The following is a 20761-nucleotide window of genomic DNA, read 5'->3' as shown; positions in this document are numbered from 1 at the left end:
GTAGAGGATCTTCTATTTTAAAATAATTTCCTTTTAGATTGAGTCCTTCAATACAATAATTTTTACATTACAAACATTTACTTTGTTTTTCTTATAACATTGAATTCACTATTTTCCTGTGTATCCATGGAATTTTTAAGTAACAAAAATATTATTGATGAAAAGCAATGCCTTTGAAATATCCTGTTTAAAATAATTTATGTACTTTGAATCTTTGGAGATAATATGATGCTGTTATAGAGTCACTTTATATAATTTTTAAATTCAAAATATACAATTCCTAACATCTAAAATTTGTGAGTACTTTATACATTACTTTCAATGGGGATTTTAAACATAAGTTAGTGGTTACTTAATTCTTCATGAGCTATTTACTTTTTAAAAAGTAATCTAAAAATATTACAAACTAGTATAATTCTAATAATTGATATGACTGAGAGTCCTTTTTTTTAATAAGATTAGTATTTTGTTTCTTTTTGCTATTTTTGTTCTCTTTTGAAATAATCTGAGGGATTTGTTTTGTTTTGTTTTAGTCCTGTTATTCTACGATGTACACATGTAACACCACAAAGAGAAAAGTCAGGTATGATTAAAAACAAGGCTTTTTATTTTTCAAATACTCTAAATTTTAATAAAAATAAAGCTTAGTAATTTTGTCCCTTGTTTTATCCCCAGTGATATGTGGAAGTTTATTTCATACACCAAAGCTCATGAAGGTAAATATTCTGCCTAGTTTATTTTTACTATGTGGTAATTGAGAATTTGACAGCAGTGTCATAAGTTTGCCCTCAGATTTACAGGTCTGTACTTGAGATTGATTCACATAGGCATTCAGTAAATGAAAAATGAAAAAAATAAGTGAATGAAAAAATATTCTTAATTATCAGTGCACTTCTGTGAAATAAACTATTTTCTTTATTTTCAGGGTCAGACACCAAAACGTATTTCCGAAAGTTTAGGAGCCGAGGTGGATCCTGATATGTCTTGGTCAAGTTCTTTGGCCACACCACCAACACTTAGTTCTACTGTGCTCATAGGTAATACTAGCAAATATGTATTATATAAGATGATTTTGATAAATTATCATCTGTAATGCTTCTGTCCAAAGAAAAATATGAAAAGATGATTAGATAGTAATCAGATTAGATAATACTGTTTTTGATAGGTGTGTTGGTAGTTCAGAATAATTTTATTCTGTTTAGTGTAGATTGAAATAAATCTCAAGTGCATTAAATGATATTTTAGAGGAATCAAATTAATTTATACACAAACCAGGATTTTTTTTTTATTCTAGGAAAAATACATTCCTTGTTGATTCCTATTTAGCTGGGCATTTAATTTTCTTCTTTTCTTGCTGAGATGAAATAATATAGGTAAAGCATGTTGAAAAGTTAGAAGTGTTTAACGTATGATATGCCTTTCAACTATATTGTTATCTAAAAAAATACTAAAGTCTACAAGCTTTTGCTTTTAAGTCATGACCTCACAGCTTCATCTGATTTTCCAAGCCTTTGTGGACCATATTACCTTGAAGTATTACCTTGTGGACACTATTACCTTCAAGTCAGGATCAGCAAACCATAGTTTCTTACCACTTTATCAGTGGTACTAAGGAATTGTGAGCACAGCTTACCCACTGTGTTGATTGACCTTTCTATAATTACTATACTTCGATCAATTAATTTTGTTTCAAATGTGTCATTTAATCCAATAGTGCATGTTTCTTTTGATGTCTGACCAAAAAATACATAAGTTTTACATGAACTTTAATGTACGACATATGATACAGTATAGGTAAATTGAACTTTTTTTCTTACAGTCAGAGATGAAGAAGCATCTGCAACTGTATTTCCTAATGATAGTACTGCTGTAAGTAAATATGACAAATTGATTATGCTGTTGCAATTGCATATAATTTCAGAATGCCTTGAAAAATTATTTATCTTGCATTTTTCATTCTCTAATTTATGATTTATCTAAGCCTTTGAGGAAGTCTCTAAACCTGTTTCTATATGTGATTTTCTTTGACTTACTATGAAACTTTGCTGTCTCTCTGTTTAAGAATAAGTTGAATATACTATATGTATAGTGAGAGTTTTTATACTAGTGATTTAAAAGCATAACTTTTGCAGATTTCGAAAAACTATTCTTCTAACCATGATGAAAGTCTGAAGAAAAATATTACATTTATCCCTTCTGGGCCAGACAGTGAAAACAAAAATCAAACAGAAGCTAAAACTCATGGTAAGTCCTTCTGTTTAATTGAACTACTGTTTTCAACTGACATTGAAATATTGCTCCTCTTTTCTTGAAAAGAAAACACATTGCTTCTCCTTTCATGATTACTGAAGGTATTGAGAATAGAAACTAACTTGATTTAGATGAAAATGTTTAAACATCATACTAGGACAATACTATTCAAAGATGCTGTTGTGACACAAAAACAAAAGAAAACCCATAACTCAAAACTCACAGAGATGCAGATTAAGACTTAATGATTACTTAATGTGAAAACCTTATTTTCTAATTAGAAAGTAAGTATGGTTGCAGATATACCTAAAGTTACCTAATCAGGTCATTGGAATATTGCATATTCTTAGTATTTGTGTATATCTGTATAAATGTATAGGATTGTATATCTGTGTGTGTGTGTATGTATGTATAAAATGAGACTTTATTGCTGGTTGTAGGGCCACAAAATTTGGAACTTCTAGTTTGATAAATCTTAGAATATTAAATTGTGTATATATAGTAAAATTGAGTGAGTTTCAGTTGTGTAGAGCTGGTAAAGAAAGGTTATTAGGGATTGAGTATGAATAAAAGGCTTTGAATACACTGGAATCAGTCTTGACCAGAAGAACAGGGCAAGGTTGGTGCCTCCCTACCCAAAAAATACCTAGTACTCAGGACAACCCTTTAAATGCTAAATTATGTGTTATTCAGTGTATACTATTTCTATGAAAAAGGTTTGAGAATAGTATAAATTATATGGTTGTGTTATAAAACGTTATTAATAATGCTTCTGCTTTATATTTTAACAGGATTGGAGAAAATGTTAGAGGATTCATTTGGTAAAGTAAATAGCTGCAAAGACCATTTTGAAAAGTCAATGCCATATGTCCTAGAAGATGAAGTATGTGAAACAGTTGCAGATATCTCTGAAGAAGATAGTTTTCCAGTATGTGTTTCTAAATATAAAACAAGAAATCTCCAAAAAATAAAAACTGGCAAGACTAGGAAAAATATTTTCAATGAAACAAAAACTGATGAATATGAAGAAGCTAAAATACAAATGACAGAAAATAAACATTCGTTTGTACCTGAAATGGAGCCAAATGACAGTGATCCATTAGATTCAAATGTAATAAATCAGAAGCCCCCTGGGAATGGAACTGACAAAATCTCCAGGGAAATTGTACCATCTTCAGCCTCTGAATGGTCTCACCTAACCCTCTCGGGTCTAAATGGAACCCAGATGGAGAAAACATCCCTACTGCATATTTCTTCTTCTGACCAAAATAATTCAGAAGACGTCATAGGTACAGAGAAAGAACGTACCAACTTCATTACTTTAGAAAATTCTTTGCTGCATATTTCAAGCATATCAGAAACAGCGAAGATATTAAATGAGGAAACAGTGGTAAAAAAGAGAGATGAAGGGCAGTGTCTTGAGTCTCGTGAAGATTCCACTGTTGTGGGAAAGCAAGCGCTATCTGATTCTTCTCTAATAGCTTCTCCACTTCAGGGTATCAAGAAGTCTGTATTCAGGATAAGAGAATCACCTGAAAAGACGTTCAGAGCAGATTTCTCAAGCAATATGACCGATGCAAACTTTAAAAAAGAACCAGAAGCCTCTAAAAGTGGATCGGAAGTACAAACTGTTTGCTCACAGAAAGAGGATTCTTTACATACAAGTTCAGTTGATAATGGCAGCTGGCCAGCCACCACCAAACATACTTCTGTAGCTTTGAAGAAGGCAGGTTTGATATCCAGTTTGAAAAAGAAAACAAAAAAGTTCATTTATGCTATATGTGATGAAACATCTTATCAAGGACTGAAAATGCAGAAAGACCAAGAATCAGAACTAACTAACTCTTCAGTCCAATTTGAAGCAAAGCCTTTGGAAGCACCACATACATTTACAAATGTTGATTCAGGTACCTCTGTGTGTGTGTGTGTGTGTGTGTGTGTGTGTGTGTGTGTGTGTGTGTGTGTGTGTGTGTGAATAGTGTGTCTAGTTTTATGGATGGTGACAAGTTTCTTATTTGAATATGTGAATCTCTTTCTTCAACCTTTTTAAAAAACACTTTCTGCTTTCATTCTGCAGTTTTTTCTTCTGTAGTGCTTTGGGGTTTTTTTAAAATCTGTATTTTATATTCAGTATCAGGCATTGTTGTTTAGGCCTTTGATTACCAATGTTCAGAATCATTTCATTCAAACTTGTTGGATTAATTTGCATAGTATATATATAATCATAACTCTTGAGACAGATCATGTGATTCATAAACATCAAGAGCTTGGCTACTTAATTCCTGCTTTAATTTTCAGTATTATATGCAAGTTGGACAATTCTATAAATATGTTGTGCTATTTAATATGTATTTTCTTTAAAGCATGTAAAAAATAGAAAAAAGCTAACTGCCAGCTAAGTTTAATGTAAGGCAGTCATAAAATAGTGACTTTTTTGTTGTTATTACATAGTTTTTTTCAATATTTAGAGATTGCTTAGAGTTATTACTATATCTCTGGGTTTCAGGAATGTGCACAATGAAACTCATTTTTTATTTGAGCAACAGTTTATTTACCAGTAACTATATTGTATGTTAAAAAGGTGATTTTATCTCCCTGTGTGAAGATTTGAGTGGGTGGTAGTATCTCAGTGAACAATAGGTTTGGTGGAACTGGAGTAGAGAACACTTTGAGATTTAGGTTAATTTCCAGAGAACAATGTTTGATATTGTATATACCAGAGATAAAAACCAATGAAACAGCTAATATGTAGTAGTGGTTAGTGATTAAATGAAATGAGGTTAACAATTTTGACTTGTTAGTAGGAAATTCAGAGGGTCAATAAAATTAACGAAACAGAGCAGTTTAACCCATTTGCCTGACATTGGGTAATCTTTCAGGCCTTTCATGTGAAGAACCTTTTTTAAAAAGTTCATTTTGGGTTTTTTTTTTTTTTTCAATGTGAAAGACTGAATTAACCAAAGGAAATGGTTAGTTTTCTAATTCCTTTTCTTTGCCTTGCTTTTCTAACTCCTATTACATCAATATTAACAAAGAATTTTTTCTAATTTTATTTTCCAATAAAATTACTTTGAGTTTTACTTATGGCAGCTAGCTGCTTTCTTGAACTACTTACTAATTTTAATTGAGTTGATAAATACTATTAAAAAAACCTAGGCCCTATATTTCTTTAGTTGGGAAATGTAATAAATTCAAAATAGAGAATATTTAGAATTCTTTTAAACCTGACATTCACTTCTTGCTTTTCATGTAATTCTTGTTTTAGACACTACCTTTTTAACTTAGTGGAAAATATTTAGTGAATGTGATTGATGGAACTGCAATTTCATCTTGTCACTTTGTGTCTTTATGCTTAGGTTTATTGCATTCTTCTGTTAAAAAAAACTGTTTACAGAATGATTCTGAAGAACCGGCTTTGTCTGTAACCAGCTCTTTTGGGACAATTATGAGAAAATGTTCTAATAATGAAAGCAGTTCTAATAATAATAAAACAATATCTCAGGATCTTGATTATAAAGAAGCAAAAATTAATAAGGAAAAACTGCAGTCATTTATAACCACAGAAACTGGTTATGTGTCATGCTTGCAGGAAAAGCACTGTGAAGATGATCCAAAAAGCCAGAGAGTTTCAGATATAAAGGAAAAAGTATTGCCTGCAGTATTTCACCCTGCATTGCCACATTCAGAGGAATGTAATGATATTCTCTTCCAATCCCAGGAAAGCTTTTTACATAGCCATGATAATACCACCATTTTAACTCGTAGCTCCAAGGATCTTCTGTCAAATCCAGTTGTGATTTCTAGAGGAAAAGAATCATATAAAATGTCAGAGAAAATAAAATCTGAGAATTGTGAAGCTGGTTTTGAATTAACCAAAAGTATTTCCATGGAAAAGAATCAAGAAACATGTATTGTAAATGAAAATTCTAAAAAAGCTGAGCTGTTGTCACCTGAAAAATACATAACAGAAGCATCACCTTCTATGAAGGTACAATTCAACCAAAATACAAATCTCACAGTAATCCAAAAAGACCGAGAAGAAACTACTTTAATTTCAAAAATAACTGTCCCTCCAAACTCTGAAGAACTTTTCCCAGACAAAGAGAATAATTTTGTCTTTCAAACAACTACTGAAAGGAATATTCCTGTTTTAGGAAACATTAAGGAAGTTCATGAGGCAGACCTCAGTTGTTTAAGAGAAGCTGTTCCCGAGAACTCTGCCATAGTAGCATGTACAGACATAGATGATGGACAAGCAGCCAAAGTATTGATTACAAAAGATTTTGGTTCATCAGATGTAGTCTGTGATCTTGCAGAGAAGAATAGAAATAGTGTAAAGCAACCACCAAAAATGACTCTAGGTCAAGATTCAAAGTCAGATGTCTCGTTGGATATAGATATGAAATCAAACAGAAATAATGATTGCATGGACAAATGGGCAGGACTCTCAGATTCGATTTCAAGTCACAATTTTGGACGTGGCTTCAGAACAGCTTCTAATAAAGAAATAAAGCTCTCTGAACACAACATTAAGAAAAGTAAAATGCTCTTCAAAGATATTGAAGAACATTATCCTACTAGCTTAGCCTGTGTTGAAATTGTAAATACCGTATCATTAGAAAATCAAAAGAAAGAAAGCAGACCTCATGAACTTGATTCACAGTCAGTTAATACTGTATCTGGGTATGTGCAGAGTAGTGCAGTTGTTTCTGATAGTGGAAATAGTCACACAACTCCTCTAGTTTTATCTTTAAAGGGAGACTTTAACTCAAACCATAATTTAACACCTAGCCAGAAGGCAGAAATTACAGAACTTTCTACTATATTGGAAGAATCAGGAAGTCAGTTTGAATTTACACAGTTTAGAAAACCAAGCCACATGTTACAGAGTAATCCATTTGAAATGCCTGAAAACCAGATAACTGTCTTGAATACCACTTCTGAGGAATGGAAAGATGTTGATCTTCATCTCACAATTAATGCCCCATCTCTCAGTCAGGTGGGTAGCAGCAAGAAATGTAAAGGTATAGTTGGAGGTAAGCAAAAGTTGGCTTGCTTCTCAACAACAAACTGTAACAAAAGTGCTTCTGGTTATTTAACAGATAAAAACGAAGTGGAGTTTAGGGGCTTTTATTCTGCTCGTGGTGCAAAACTGAATGTTTCTAGTGAATCGTTGCAGAAAGCCATGAAACTGTTCGGTGACATTGAGAATGTTAGTGAGGAAACTCCTGCAGAAGTAGATCCAGGAAGTTTCTCTTCAAGTCAGTGTAATGATTCTGATGTTTCGATGTTTAAGGTAGAAAATTACAGCAATGATAAAAATTTAAGTGAGAAAAATAATGAATGCCAACTAACGCTACAAAATAACATTGAAATGACTACTGGCATTTTTGTCAAAGAATATACTGAAGACTACAGGAGAAATACTGAAAATGAAGATAACAAATATACTGGTTTTGTTTGTAACTTAGAATCTGATGGCAATGCTTCAAGTAAAAATGATACAGTTTATATTCGTAAAGATGAAAATGGCTTGCCATGTATTGATCAACAAAACATACATCTAAAATTATCTAGCCAGTTTAGGAAGGAGGGAAACATTCAAATTAAAGGTTTGTCAGATTTAACTTGTTTGGAAGTTGTGAAAGCTGAAGAAACATTTAATGTTAATATGTCAAATAAAAAAGAGTCAGCCGCTAACAAGATGAGGCAAAATATAAAAGATTTTGATGTTTTTGATTTGTCCTTTCAGACTGCAAGTGGGAAAAACATCAGAGTCTCTAAAGAGTCTTTAAATAAAGTTGTAAATTTCTTTGATGAAAAATCTGCAGAAGAACTGAATAACTTTTCAGATTCCTCAAATTCTGAATTACTTTCTGGCATAAATATCAACAAAATAGACATTTCAAGTCGTGAGGAAACAGATATGGTCAAAAACAAAATATTGAAAGGAGGCGACCCAGTTGGTATTAAAAATCAAGTACTGACTCTCCAGCAGAGACCTGAATGTGAAATCAAAAAGATCATAGAACCAACCATGTTGGGTTTTCATACAGCTAGTGGGAAAAAAGTAAAAATTGCGAAGGAATCTTTGGACAAAGTGAAAAATCTTTTTGATGAAAAAAAGCAAAATAATAGTGAAATCACTAATTTCAGCCATCAAGGGGCAAAGACGCTAAAGGACAGAGAGCTATGTAAAGAAGGGCTTGAATTAGCATGTGAGACAGTTGAAATAACTGCCCCAAAGCATGAAGAAATGCAGTATTCTCTAGAGGAGAAAAGGCTTGTTTCTAAGGAGACAGGCATGCCACCCAGGTTCTTAAGTGATCATTTATACAGACAAAGTGAAAATCTCAAGATATCAAATAGTATCTCTCTGAGAGTTAAAGTACATGAAAATATAGAAGAAGAAACAAGAAAAAGTCCTATAACTTGTTATACAGATCAGTCCACTTGTTCAGCCATTGAAAATTCAGCTTTAGCCTTTTACACAGGACGTGGTAGAAAAACTTCTGTGAGTCAGGCTTCACTATTTGAAGCCAAAAAATGGCTTAGAGAAGGAGAATTGAATAATCAACTAGAAAAAATAAATTCTGCCAAGGTTATATGTTTAAAGGAATATCCTGGAGATTGTGTAGGAAATCCTTCATGTGGAAATAGTTCAAACAGTATCATAACTGAAAATGACAAAAATCTCTCTGAAAAACAAGATTCAACTTCCTTAAGTAACAGCATGTCTAACAGCTATTCGTATCATTCTGATTTTTCTCATTCCAATGAATTATTTAATAAGTCAGAGTATCTCTCAAAAAATAAAAGTCATAATTCTGATATTGAGTCAGTAGTGAGGAATGTCAAAGATAGAAAAAACACTAGTTTTTCTGAAATAATATCCACTGTAAGAGAAGCAAACATAAACCCACAAGCTGTAGACAAAGATAGTTGTGTTCAGAAACTTGTCACAGACTCTTCACCATGCAAAAATACAAACACAGCTGTTGAAGTGGCCATATCTGATTCAAATAATTTTGAGACAGAGCAACCTGCACTCAGTATAGCAAGTGATAAAATAGCCTTTGTTTCTCATGAAACAAAAGTGAGAGAGAGGTTTACAGACAACTGCAGGAAGGTAACTAAGCAAAACACTGAGAGTGAATCAGGCACTGGTCGAACAAAAATTGTGACACATTCTCATAAGGCATTGGGTGATTCAGAGGATATTATTTTTCCTAACTCTCCAGATAGTGAAGAACATAGTATGCATTCACACGAGGTTTTTCCTGACATTCAAAGTGAACACCTTTTACAACATGACCAAAGTATATCTGGATTGGAGAAAGTTTCTAAAACACCACTTTGTCATATTAATTTGAAAACTTCTGATAAGTGTAAATTTAACATGGGAAAATGTCCCAAGTCAGTCTCTTCTATAAATGTTTGTGGGATTTTTAGCACAGCAAGTGGAAAATCTGTACAAGTATCAGATGCTGCCTTACAAAAGGCAAGACAGGTATTTTCTAAGACAGAAGATAGTGCTAAGCAACTCTTTCCCCAAGTATCATTTAAAAGTAATGAAGAACATTCAAACAACTTTGCAAGAGAAGAAAATACTGTGATACATACCCCCCAAAATTTACTATCACCTGCTTTCTCTGGATTTAGTACAGCAAGTGGAAAACAGGTTCCAGTTTCTGAGAGTGCCTTTTGCAAAGTTACGGGAATGTTTGAGGAATTTGATTTAATTGGAACTGAATGTAGTCTTCAGCATTCACCTCCATCTAGACAAGATGTATCAAGGATACTTACTCTTTCTTGTATTGATAAGAGAACCTCAGAACACTCTGTAAGCTCCAAAACAGGAAAAGCCTATAATAAAGAGTTTAAATTATCAAACAACTATAACATTGAAAGTGGTTCTTCAGAAAATAATCATGCTATTAAAGCTTCTCCATATCTCTCTCAGTTTAAGCAAGACAAACAACAGTTGATGTCAGGAACCAATGTATCACACATTGATAACATTGGTCTTTTGGGTAAAGAACAAGCTTTACCTAAAAATATAAAAATGGAAATTGGGAAAACTGAAACTTTTCCTGATTTTCCTATGAAAACAAATACAGAAGTTTGTTCTCCTAACTCCAAAGATCCAGAAAAGTATTTTGAAACAGAAGCAGTAGAGATTGCCAAAGCCTTTATGGAAGATGATGAGCTGACAGATTCTGAACTTCTAAGCCACGCCAAACACTCTCATTTTACATGCCAAAAAAACAAGGAAACGGTTTTGATAAATTCGGGAATTGGAAAAAGAAGAGGAGATGCACTTGTCACAGTTGGTAAGTGTCTGTTATTTCCTATGCGTTTCCCAATCACTTTTTAAATTAAATCCGTAATAATTCTGATATGCTAGGTTGTAGCAATTAGGATATTATACACTGAATATATTTTTTTCAGACTTTTATGTGTAGTTTGGGAGAATGCGATTTCACTCGTGATATCACTGAGTCTGTGTACCAAGAAGTCATTGGCTGAGTCCTGTTTACATACATACACATAGAGAGGGAGAGAGAGCGCAGAGGTTCAGACTCTGGGTCTTAAGAACTTTAAAAGTTAGTTTCTAATTATAGGTGTTGCTTAGCTTTTTTTTTTTTTTTTCATCCAGGAAGTGTTCTAAAATCAGTTACCATTAGCAAATAGTATTCTGGTCTTAATGCCATTTGGAGTATGTTCTAATTTCTCTTTTAAATGTAGTATAACATTAGTTCAATTATTAGGTTAATTGGATGTTTGATTTTTTTTTTTTCTGTTAGTATCTCTGTCTAGGAGTAATCTTAAATAATTGAATCTGTTGATTAGTTACAATTAAAGTAAATAAAAACTAACTCTCCAACTTTTAAGTGGATGATCTTAAATACCTAGCTACTGTTTAAAAACTCTAGACTGGTAGAGTAGTTGAGTTACCACAACTTTTCTTGTCCAGTCCCTTCACATTACGGAGAAAGACACTGAAGCCAGTGAGTTCATTCTTCCACTTGGTGCATTTTGCCCTTAAGTCATCCTGGTGGATACAGACTTGCTTAATCAAGTCTTATCCAGGTCACATTCTTTACCAAGTTTATGTTATGGGCAAAGTAGTAAGTTTATAATACTTACCTTAAACTGTTGCTGTTCTCTAGTGCAAAATTCTGAGGTGCAGATGCTTAACGATATTCATAATTCTTTCATGGAAAATAATGGCTTTATTTATAGGACCCCGTTTTGTTCATGTGTGTACTAAAGTGGGTTGGCCTTATGCTTAGGAATAAAAACAACTCAGACTTCTACTAAATGTTCTCAACAACATCACTGTTTCATTTCCCTCACTTCTGTTAGATATCAATATATATAGTTTAATCAGCTTCTGGTTACTTGAATAGTACAGGTTCTTGTCAAGCAATTAAGTCACTTTATAATCTAACACTTGATAAAGACTTGCATGGACATTTTTATTTATTAAATCCTTCAAGTTTGCTTTCTTTAATAAAATGTCAATTCCTAATAGCCTGTGGCTTTGTGGTTTATCTCCACCTTGACTCTGTATGCAGTTCAGGTTTCCAATAAAACTTGATTTATACTTTTAAAAAAGCATCCAAGAGCAAAGTATCTGTTAACACATTATCTCAGGATGACATGGAAATGCATAACAAATTATGGTTTAAGTTTACTCTCAGCCTTTGTAGAGTTTTTAAATAAGAAGTACATATTGGCTTCCCTGGTGGCACAGTGGTTGAGAGTCCGCTTGCTGATGCAAGGGACACGGGTTCGTGCCCTGGTCCAGGAAGGTCCCACATGCCGCAGAGTGGCTGGGCCTGTGAGCCATGGCCGCTGAGCCTGGGCGTCTGGAGCCTGTGCTCCGCAACGGGAGAGGCCACAACAGTGAGAGGCCTGCGTATCGCAAAAAATAAATAAATAAATAAAAAAGAAGTACATATTACTTTTGGTAATACTTGAATGTAATTTTGGTAATTTAAAATCTTTTTTCCTACTCACTGACTCTAATTCAAGGACCTATATCATAAATTCCTTCTTGAGTGTAATGCAAAAAAAACAAAGTTTACTTGAAGAAATTTTGTTTGTCCTTATTGCCAGTAAACCTAGGGTTACTAAATGGCAGCTTATTAAAAAATAGCTTATCTGTGGTATCTGGTAACACCTGTTTATCCCTGGACCCTATTAAATAGTGGTATTTTAAATGGTCAAAAAATAATAGAAATTAAATTGATGTTGAAAGTTTTTCTCTTTCAAAATAGAATTTTCACTAGTTAGCATATTGTAAGAGTCAGTACTTTAGTTTTAAAAAAATGGACTATAGGCTTTTTTAAAAAAAATTTGATATTATTTGTTTTAAAAACATGTATGGAAATTTCCTTTTAGGAGAACCCCCAATCAAAAGAAACTTGTTGAATGAATTTGACAGGATAATAGAAAATCAAGGAAAATACTTAAAGGCTTCAAAAAGCACTCCAGATGGTAAAATTTGCTTTTTATACATATCTTTTTCTATAGTTACTATACTTAGTATTCTTTAAGTTATTTTTCTTTGGGTATGTAGGTAATTGGGCATGCCTTTACAATGTGGTTTGTTAAAGCTTACATCTTGCCTTGTTTTGTTATATGAGCTTTTCCTTCATAATACCTAGTATAATGTGGAGGTTCTCCATAATTGAGAAATGTGAAATGATAACAAAATAATGACTTTTAAAATAAAAAGCTGTAAGAATTTAGTAAGAACTTAGTAAAATACTTTAAGCTCAGGTTCTAGAATCTAGTTGATTTCATAATATTTACATGAATCAGTTATTTAATTGAAAAACAGTGACTTTCAAATTATGTTATTTCTTATACATTTATTAGTTGGGATTCTTCAGCAAGGAAGAGCTTTCCCTTAACAACTGGGGATGAACTCTATAGTTCCTCCTAAAAAGGCAGGGTAAATATTGAATTCTTTCCCTTTACTTACCAATTTTCAGAGTAAAGAGTAGTTGGTGTAGTAATCACTACTAATAGTAGTAAAGGAATTTTTTTCTTAGTTGAGTAAAACTGATTTCTTAGATTTTTATTTATAATGTATATATAAAGTTTAAAAGAACACAGTATAAGTAATGTATTTCTTTACAAAAGAAAACATTTTTTGATGCTCAAATCATTTCAAATTTGAAAGTGGAAACCTTTTCAAGTATTTCCTAAGAGTTTTTTTTTAAATATGCTTTAATTAACCTTTGAACACTTTCTTGCTTTTTATTTTCACAAAAAGATTTCTTAGGGAGTCGTTGTAATTCCCTGCCCCAGTTCTCGAATCCTTAGAATCTACAAAGATCCTTCCAGTGGTTAATATTTTTTAAAAACAAAATTTGAATGCTAACTATGCTTATAGCTGCTGGTGTATTTTTTATTAATGCTGCATTCTTGGTTTCTAATAACATTAACATATTTACTTATTTGCTTTATCTTCCAGCCATGGTTCTCAAACTTTTTGATCTCAGGATCTCTTTATATTCTTAAAAATGATTGAGGATCCCAAAGAGCATTTGGTTGTGTGGATTATATCTATTTATATTTACCATATTCAACATTAAAACTGAGAAATTTTAATATTTATAAATATTAAATATTGTGCATTGGTCAGTTTGAAAATATTAGTTCAGAGTTATGCAGCTCTTCCAAACGTTGACACATTTTATTGTACAATCTTAAGCAATTACTTTTGTTAATGTCACCACTGATCTAATCTGAAAATTTAGTATTGGGAAATTGTCAAGCTAACAGCCAGATACAAGCGTTCCAAAATTGTCATTTTGTTTAAAAGCTTGAATTTTACAATTCAGTTTGTTTGGCAGCAAATACTCTCACTTGTTTTTTTGTAGTGATAAGCTCATTTCATTCATTTTTGAAGAAATATCTGCTGCATACCCAAGTCTGAAAGATTGTGATTTGTTGGTTATTCTTTCAAGTAAAAATGGAATTCTTTGGGACAAAAATGATTAGTGCAGTTCACATAAAGTGCATTTCCTCAAGACAGTTATTGCACTAAAGTATGCAGCAGGACATACCAGCAGTGCTAATGTCAACACAGTGAGAAAGATATATATAACTTCTTCTCCTCCTCCTTCTTTTCCTTTTTCAACTTCTTCTTCTCCTTCTTCTTCTTCTTATTATATGATTATTATTATGATAGTTTGACAGCTTGGATCCCCTTTAAGGGTTGTGGGTTCTTCCCACCCAGGGTTCCATGGATCACTTTGAGAATCACTGTCTTACAGTATATGTATAATAGCTTCAAGTTTACAATACCAGTGTTAATAAATACCAATAATAAAACTACTAAGGGAAATTTAAGAATTCTTTGCAGTTTTTGTCCTAAGAATATATATCATTAAGAATGTGTAGTCAAAGTTCTGTGTTCAAATGCCACTCAAAATAATTATTTTGTTTGCGGTTAACAATTTAATAATTAGGTTAGATTCGTTAGTTTTCAATTATAGGGTTTGCTTTTTCTTTTTTAATTTTATATTTGAATAAATAGAATGTTTACATAGTTCATTCATCAAAACTACAAAAAGGTTTACTTGGAGAAGCCTGATTTCCATCGCCATCTCCTCTACACTGTTCACCACCTTCCTCACTATCTTGATAACTATTTTAAATGGTTTTTGGTCTGTCCTTTTAGGGTTTCTTTTTGTGAAAATAAGTAAATATGTGTATATATGTTCTCATTACGTTTCTTTCTTACTCAGAAGGTATCAGTATGCATATGGTTTTGTACCTTCTTTGTTTGTTGTTTACTTTAGAATTTATCTGGAGATCATGCCTTAATGAGTATCAAGAGATCGTCCTCGTTCTTTCTTGTGGTTGTATAGTACTTGATCATGTCGCTGTATCAGTGTATTCTGGTTTATTCAACCAATCCCGTCCCTACTAATGGACTAGTTTTGAAGATTTAAGAAGTACAAGTTACCTGCTGAGAATGAATAATATCTACAGTTTAGCTTGTCAACCTTCATAAAACTTTTAAATATTATGTTTGCATTGGCAATTCACTAACACATTTGAGTTATGATTAACATCAGCTGACTAAATTTATACTGATTTCTTATATATGTTTGCACTGTGAGTTATTTGGTATTCATCATTATCAATTTGTGAATCAAATTTTTGATGGTTATTAACTAAGCATTCATTATATGCATTGAAAAATTTTAAATGTATAATTTTCTCACATTTTTGTGTAAATATTTACAATAATGTGTAATGAACATAGGAAATAAAATCTCCCATTAGATTTTCATTAATACATAATGTAAAAGACATTTCATTAATACATAATGTAAAATAATATTTTTCTAGGCACAATGAAAGATAGAAGATTGTTTATGCATCACATTTCTTTAGAGCCAGTTACCTGTGGACCCTCTTGGTAAGACATGTTTAATTTTTTTTTTAATTCTACTAATATAGTATAGGAAAAATGTGGGGTTTTTAAATAAATATTTCTAGAAATGCTGGCTCTAACATACAGTACAGACATTAACACTTCCCCTTTTTGAAAGCCTGCATCAGGATTAAATAATTCTGTACTTTGGTAGTACTTTATAGTGCTGTGCATATTATTATGTCATTTTTAATAACTTTGTAAAGTAGAAAAACAGATTTTATTGCAATTTTGTGGATAAGGTACTGAGGTTGAGAGAGATTAAGGAAATTACTCAAAACCAATTAATAAAGGTGGCCTATATGATATCTCAATTATATTAGTGGAAGTGAAAGAAAAATTAAAGATGGCATATGTTGAAAATATGCTTTTATCTCTCCTCCCTCTCAAAACCCTATTAGTTACTAAGAGAATTTTTTTTAATGTATAAATCTGTAAGTACAGTGTTGTTTCAGAAGAAACAACAAAATTTTAGAAGCTAAAAATCATAAATGATTTAGAAAGACATAGAAAGCTAAAACCTGACATTAGAGCAAGCAGAGAAGCTATTCAGTTTCCCCTAAAGAACCTGAGAAAGACTCAAATTGGCAGCAACATGTAATTCTGAAGGTGAGGTAGAAAATAGGAAGATTAGTTGAAAATCTGTTTAAGAGACATCTATATCCCCTCCCCCACTGCAGGCAGGCAATTATCCCTCTTCTGTCAAAAGACCAGATGGTCATTCTCTGGAGAAGATGAATTGGAGGGATTCTGAATTGGGGATGGGGTTGGGGGAAGATTCTGAAAAGAGAGATAAAGTAAAAATCTGGATGTCGAGTAGTGAGACTCCCTAGCTTCCTTCCCACACTTGGCTCCCAAATGCTGGCAGCCAGGCCTCTAGGCGGAAGACTAGACGATTGTTTCCGTGGGTAACAGGAATAGAAAAGACTAAAAATACTGACAGTTGTGGTTACTTAAGTTAAACCGCATACCAGATCACCAGACAGTGAAGCCAACAACTGACAAGCCCACCAGCACACAGCTTCCAGTCAGCTCTTCAGTGCTTCACACTTAAATGAGAATAGATAATCAAGGATCACTAGTCATTGGAAGAAAGCCTCTGGGAAAGATAGTATCCAAAGTACAAAAACCAAAGGACAGAAAAGGAACTTAGAGGAAATAGACCATGCAACAAGAAGAAAACTTCAAAAAAAGTACTAATATTTTCAGGAAAGAGAACATATTGCATCTGTAAAATAAGAACAAGTTGCTATAAGAAGAGCTCTTGGAAATTAAAAATATGATGGCACAAATAAATTAACTCAGTAGAAGAAATAGAAGATAAAAGTTATGAAAACTCCCAGAATATAGTGCAAAAAAGAAGAGGAGATGAAAAAAGAATGAAAGATAATTTTAAGTCAATCCTGTGGCTCTAACATCTGAAGATTTGGACTTTGAGAAAGAAGTAACAGAGGAGAAATACAAGTTTTCAAAGAAATAATTTAAGATATTTTATCAGTACTGAAGGACATGAGTTTCCTTGATTAGAAGGACCCTCTGAGTAAGTACATGAATAAAAATGACCTGTACTAAAGTATATCCTTGTGAAATTTTAGAAAATCAGGTTTCAAATGAAGTTTCCAGAGTCATAATGGTATGAGTCCTCTCATCATTAACAGTGGAAGCTAGAAGGTTATAGATTACAGAGCAATGCCTTTAAAATTCTGAAAGAAAATGATTTTCAACCTAGAATTCTACCACTGACCAAAATATCAAATAAGTGTGAGGATAAACATTTTTCAGATGTAAAGTATCAAAAGGTTTGTCTCCCACACACTTTTCTCAGGGAGCTAACTAAAGTCCATAAATCAGAAGGAGGAAGATATAGGATTTAAGGAACAGGAATTCAACATAGGAGAAAGTAAAGGGAATCATCAGGATTATACAGAAGGGGGAGATCCCAGAATTACAGCTGTGTGGCTAAACCTAGACAGGTACCCAGACCATTTTGGTAGAATAAAGCCCTGGGAGAGTTTGCCTACCAGAAAAAGATTAAAGCAGAACCTGAAGTATTTTAATGTATTAAGAAACTTCTTGGTAAAGATGGTGAATTGAGCATACTCACCTACTTTAATTGCCTCTCAAATTTTTACCAAAACAACCATGAAGGAATTCATACATACACACATACACACACACACACGTCCCCTCCCCAAAGACAGGGAGAATGGGAGAGGAGAGACCACAGTGACTACATTGTTCAAAGCATACATACAGGAGAAAACTGATTTGAAAGTGGTAGTGGGGAGAGGAGAGAACCAACCATTTTACACTAAAGAAGCCTCAGAAGCTCATGAACTGGTGAATCTTCAGAATTGGGTGGTGAGGGACTTCCCTTGTGGCACAGTGGTTAAGAATCTGCCTGCCAGTGCAGGGGTCATGGGTTTGAGCCCTGGTCTGGGAAGATCCTACATGGCGTGGAACAGCTATGCCCATGCGCCACAACTACCGAGCTTGCACTCTAGAGCCCGCAAGCTACAACTACTGAAGCCTGCGCTCCTAGAGCCCATGCTCCACAACAATAGAAGTCACTACAATGAGAAGCCTGTGCACCGCAATGAAGAGTAGCCCCTGCTCGCTGCAACTAGAGAAAGCCCGCACACAGCAGCGAAGACCCAACACAGCCAAAAATAAATAAATTAAGAAAAAAAAGAAAGAAAAAATAATTGGGTGGTGAAGAAGGAGCCAAAATAAGGGTATATAGGTTGATAATCTATTTAAGATGCCGTCAAATCCCCTCCTTCACTCCATGAGGCTGGGCACTACCTCTTATGCAGTCTAACAAAAGACTAGAGGTTAACTGTCCAGGGAGGGTACAATACAGGGTTTCTTTATTGAACACACTAGGCACAGTGGAAGGCAGGAGTAATATACTGAAGGCAAGGGGATCAGGTTAATATGTGCACACTGAATGTTGGGGGGCTCTCCCCCCCAGGTCTTCTTCCCCCACTCAGCTTCCAGAATGCTGGTAGCTAAGTTTTCACTATTAGAAGCTTCCAGTTAATCTACAGTGTTGCTTACAATCAGTAACGGTGTACCAAAGGCTTCCAAACAGCTCTGTGATCCCCGATGCTTAAATATGAACAGACAACCAAAGATTACCGAACATCACAAAAACCAAAAATGAAATAACCAAAAATCAAACTAATGAAAATAACTTAGAAGAAACGCTATTCAAGGAGCAGAATGAAAAGAGAATTATATGTATAAAGCTGAGAGTTTGGGTGTGAATGAATGATAGGTACATAGAAAAGCAGCAGAGTTTTAAAAAAATAATAACCCAATGGAAAGCAAAAGTTGTAAAGATAGGAATTATAATGAGAATGTACTACATATTAATACCACATATACTTTTTACTAATATAACACACTCAGCTGTAAAAAGTATTTAGTCATAATATAAATGTGAAATGTTGACAGAATCGAATATATAACTTGGGAAGATGAGGAAAGGAGAGAGAGAAAGAGTGTTTGGTAAAGTGGAAGTGGTCTTGTGGGAGCTAAATCTTCATTCTCCATGGTGACTCTTCAATAGAGAAAAGCCCAGAAGAAGCAGTTACTGAGATGTCACTTATAGATAATGGATGTGAATATCACAGAAGCATCTCAAATTGTAGACAGCAGTTGTAAAATCTTTTCTAATGGTAAATTTTTAAGCCCAAACATATGGTTTAAATTGCATTAATGTTATCTTTTCAAAAACAACTACTTGTGACATTGTTGAAAAAGTCATCGAACTGTATTCTGGAATATATTTTTCAGCAGGCTACTAATGTACATGTTTTGAATGTAGAAATCCAGGTGATTTTTAAAATTTTCATTTTCAAAAGTAGGTTGTAATATTAAAAATAAAGTAAATGCTTACTTATCTACATATTACCTTAATTTACTCATATGATGGGAAAATAGTTTTATGCATTTAACAAACAGGTATTAAGCACCTTTTCGAAGTATCTAATTTATACTGTGTTGATAGATGAAAAGATATGTAAGTCCAAGTCAGATTGCTTGTCTTGGAGCCAGGCATGAAAAGAATTATTGTGCTATAAATACTAAAATGAATATAATAAAGTGATGTGAGAGCATAGAAAAATTGGCAGCTTAATTATGTGACAAAAGTTTAATAGGAAAAGTACTTTAGATGGAATGTAAAGAATGCTGGTTAAAGAGGGCATTCCAAATCTGGAAACAGTAAGAAATTGTGTGACTTTCATCATGGGATTTGGCAGGCTGGGGGTGGGCTGAGGACGAGGAAACACAAAGAAATGGAGAGAGTAGGACCAAGAAGGAAGCGTCCTGTATGTCATTTCTGACAAGTCGAAACCTGGATAGGCGATACTTTGTCTTTGGAAGTTTAAGAAGAGACGTGACGTAACCAGATTCGTGTTTTAGAAACAGACCAGAGAGAAAAGGTTGCAAGGAGATTAGTAAGGAACTAAAGGCCTTAGTTTAGTTAGTACATGTGGTAGAGAGCAGAGAGTGAGTGGAAGACAGATTCAAGATTTGGCAAGAGAGTCATTAACTGAGAGTGGCAAAATATCTCCATGTGGATTCAAATAGAGGTCTTGATCATAACTTGCAAAGCAAACTCCTCATTTTCACAATATTTTTCATATTTAAAAACACTGGAGTGAAAAATCAGTGAAAGTAAGTTTTGGAGTACACAGGTTTATTCATTCCTGTGCACTTGATCTCATCTAGGTCTATTCAAGAAAACCAGTCCAGCCATTGTCCCCTCTCTCTCCTGCATTGATCATTTTTCCACCTTACTGGATTAGTCCCATCAGTGTAGGTAATTGCTATAAATCTCCCATCTTGAAAAGAAAAGCCTTTCTTGACTCCTCTTATCCCACCCGTCCATTTCTATGCCCCACTTAAAGCACATCTCATGAGAATTGTCTCAACTCACTTTCTCTACTTCATCTCTTCCCTTTCTCTCCTGAGCCCATCCCAGTCTTTCATCACTACCCACTACCCCTCATCAAGATTACCAGTTACCATTTTCTT

At 33.5% G+C, this 20761-nt stretch overlaps 1 protein-coding gene across 1 annotated transcript in view; it reads left to right on the top strand.

Annotated features, from left to right (window-relative positions):
* Nucleotides 1-20761, top strand: part of BRCA2 (BRCA2 DNA repair associated) — a 57318-nt gene that overhangs the window by 9232 nt on the left and 27325 nt on the right. Inside the window, exons 5-13 of the mRNA XM_049701099.1 lie at nucleotides 534-583; nucleotides 676-716; nucleotides 926-1037; nucleotides 1820-1869; nucleotides 2133-2244; nucleotides 3042-4157; nucleotides 5607-10583; nucleotides 12661-12756; nucleotides 15631-15700. Of these exons, the coding sequence (XP_049557056.1) occupies nucleotides 534-583; nucleotides 676-716; nucleotides 926-1037; nucleotides 1820-1869; nucleotides 2133-2244; nucleotides 3042-4157; nucleotides 5607-10583; nucleotides 12661-12756; nucleotides 15631-15700 (6624 nt within the window). The remainder of the gene's footprint in view (nucleotides 1-533; nucleotides 584-675; nucleotides 717-925; nucleotides 1038-1819; nucleotides 1870-2132; nucleotides 2245-3041; nucleotides 4158-5606; nucleotides 10584-12660; nucleotides 12757-15630; nucleotides 15701-20761) is intronic.

The sequence above is a fragment of the Orcinus orca genome, chromosome 18 (genome assembly GCF_937001465.1).
Source record: "Orcinus orca chromosome 18, mOrcOrc1.1, whole genome shotgun sequence".
In the NCBI taxonomy this organism is placed as follows: Eukaryota; Metazoa; Chordata; class Mammalia; order Artiodactyla; family Delphinidae; genus Orcinus; species Orcinus orca.
Note: the sequence above shows the minus strand (reverse complement) of the source record. Positions and strands in the feature narration are given on the sequence as shown.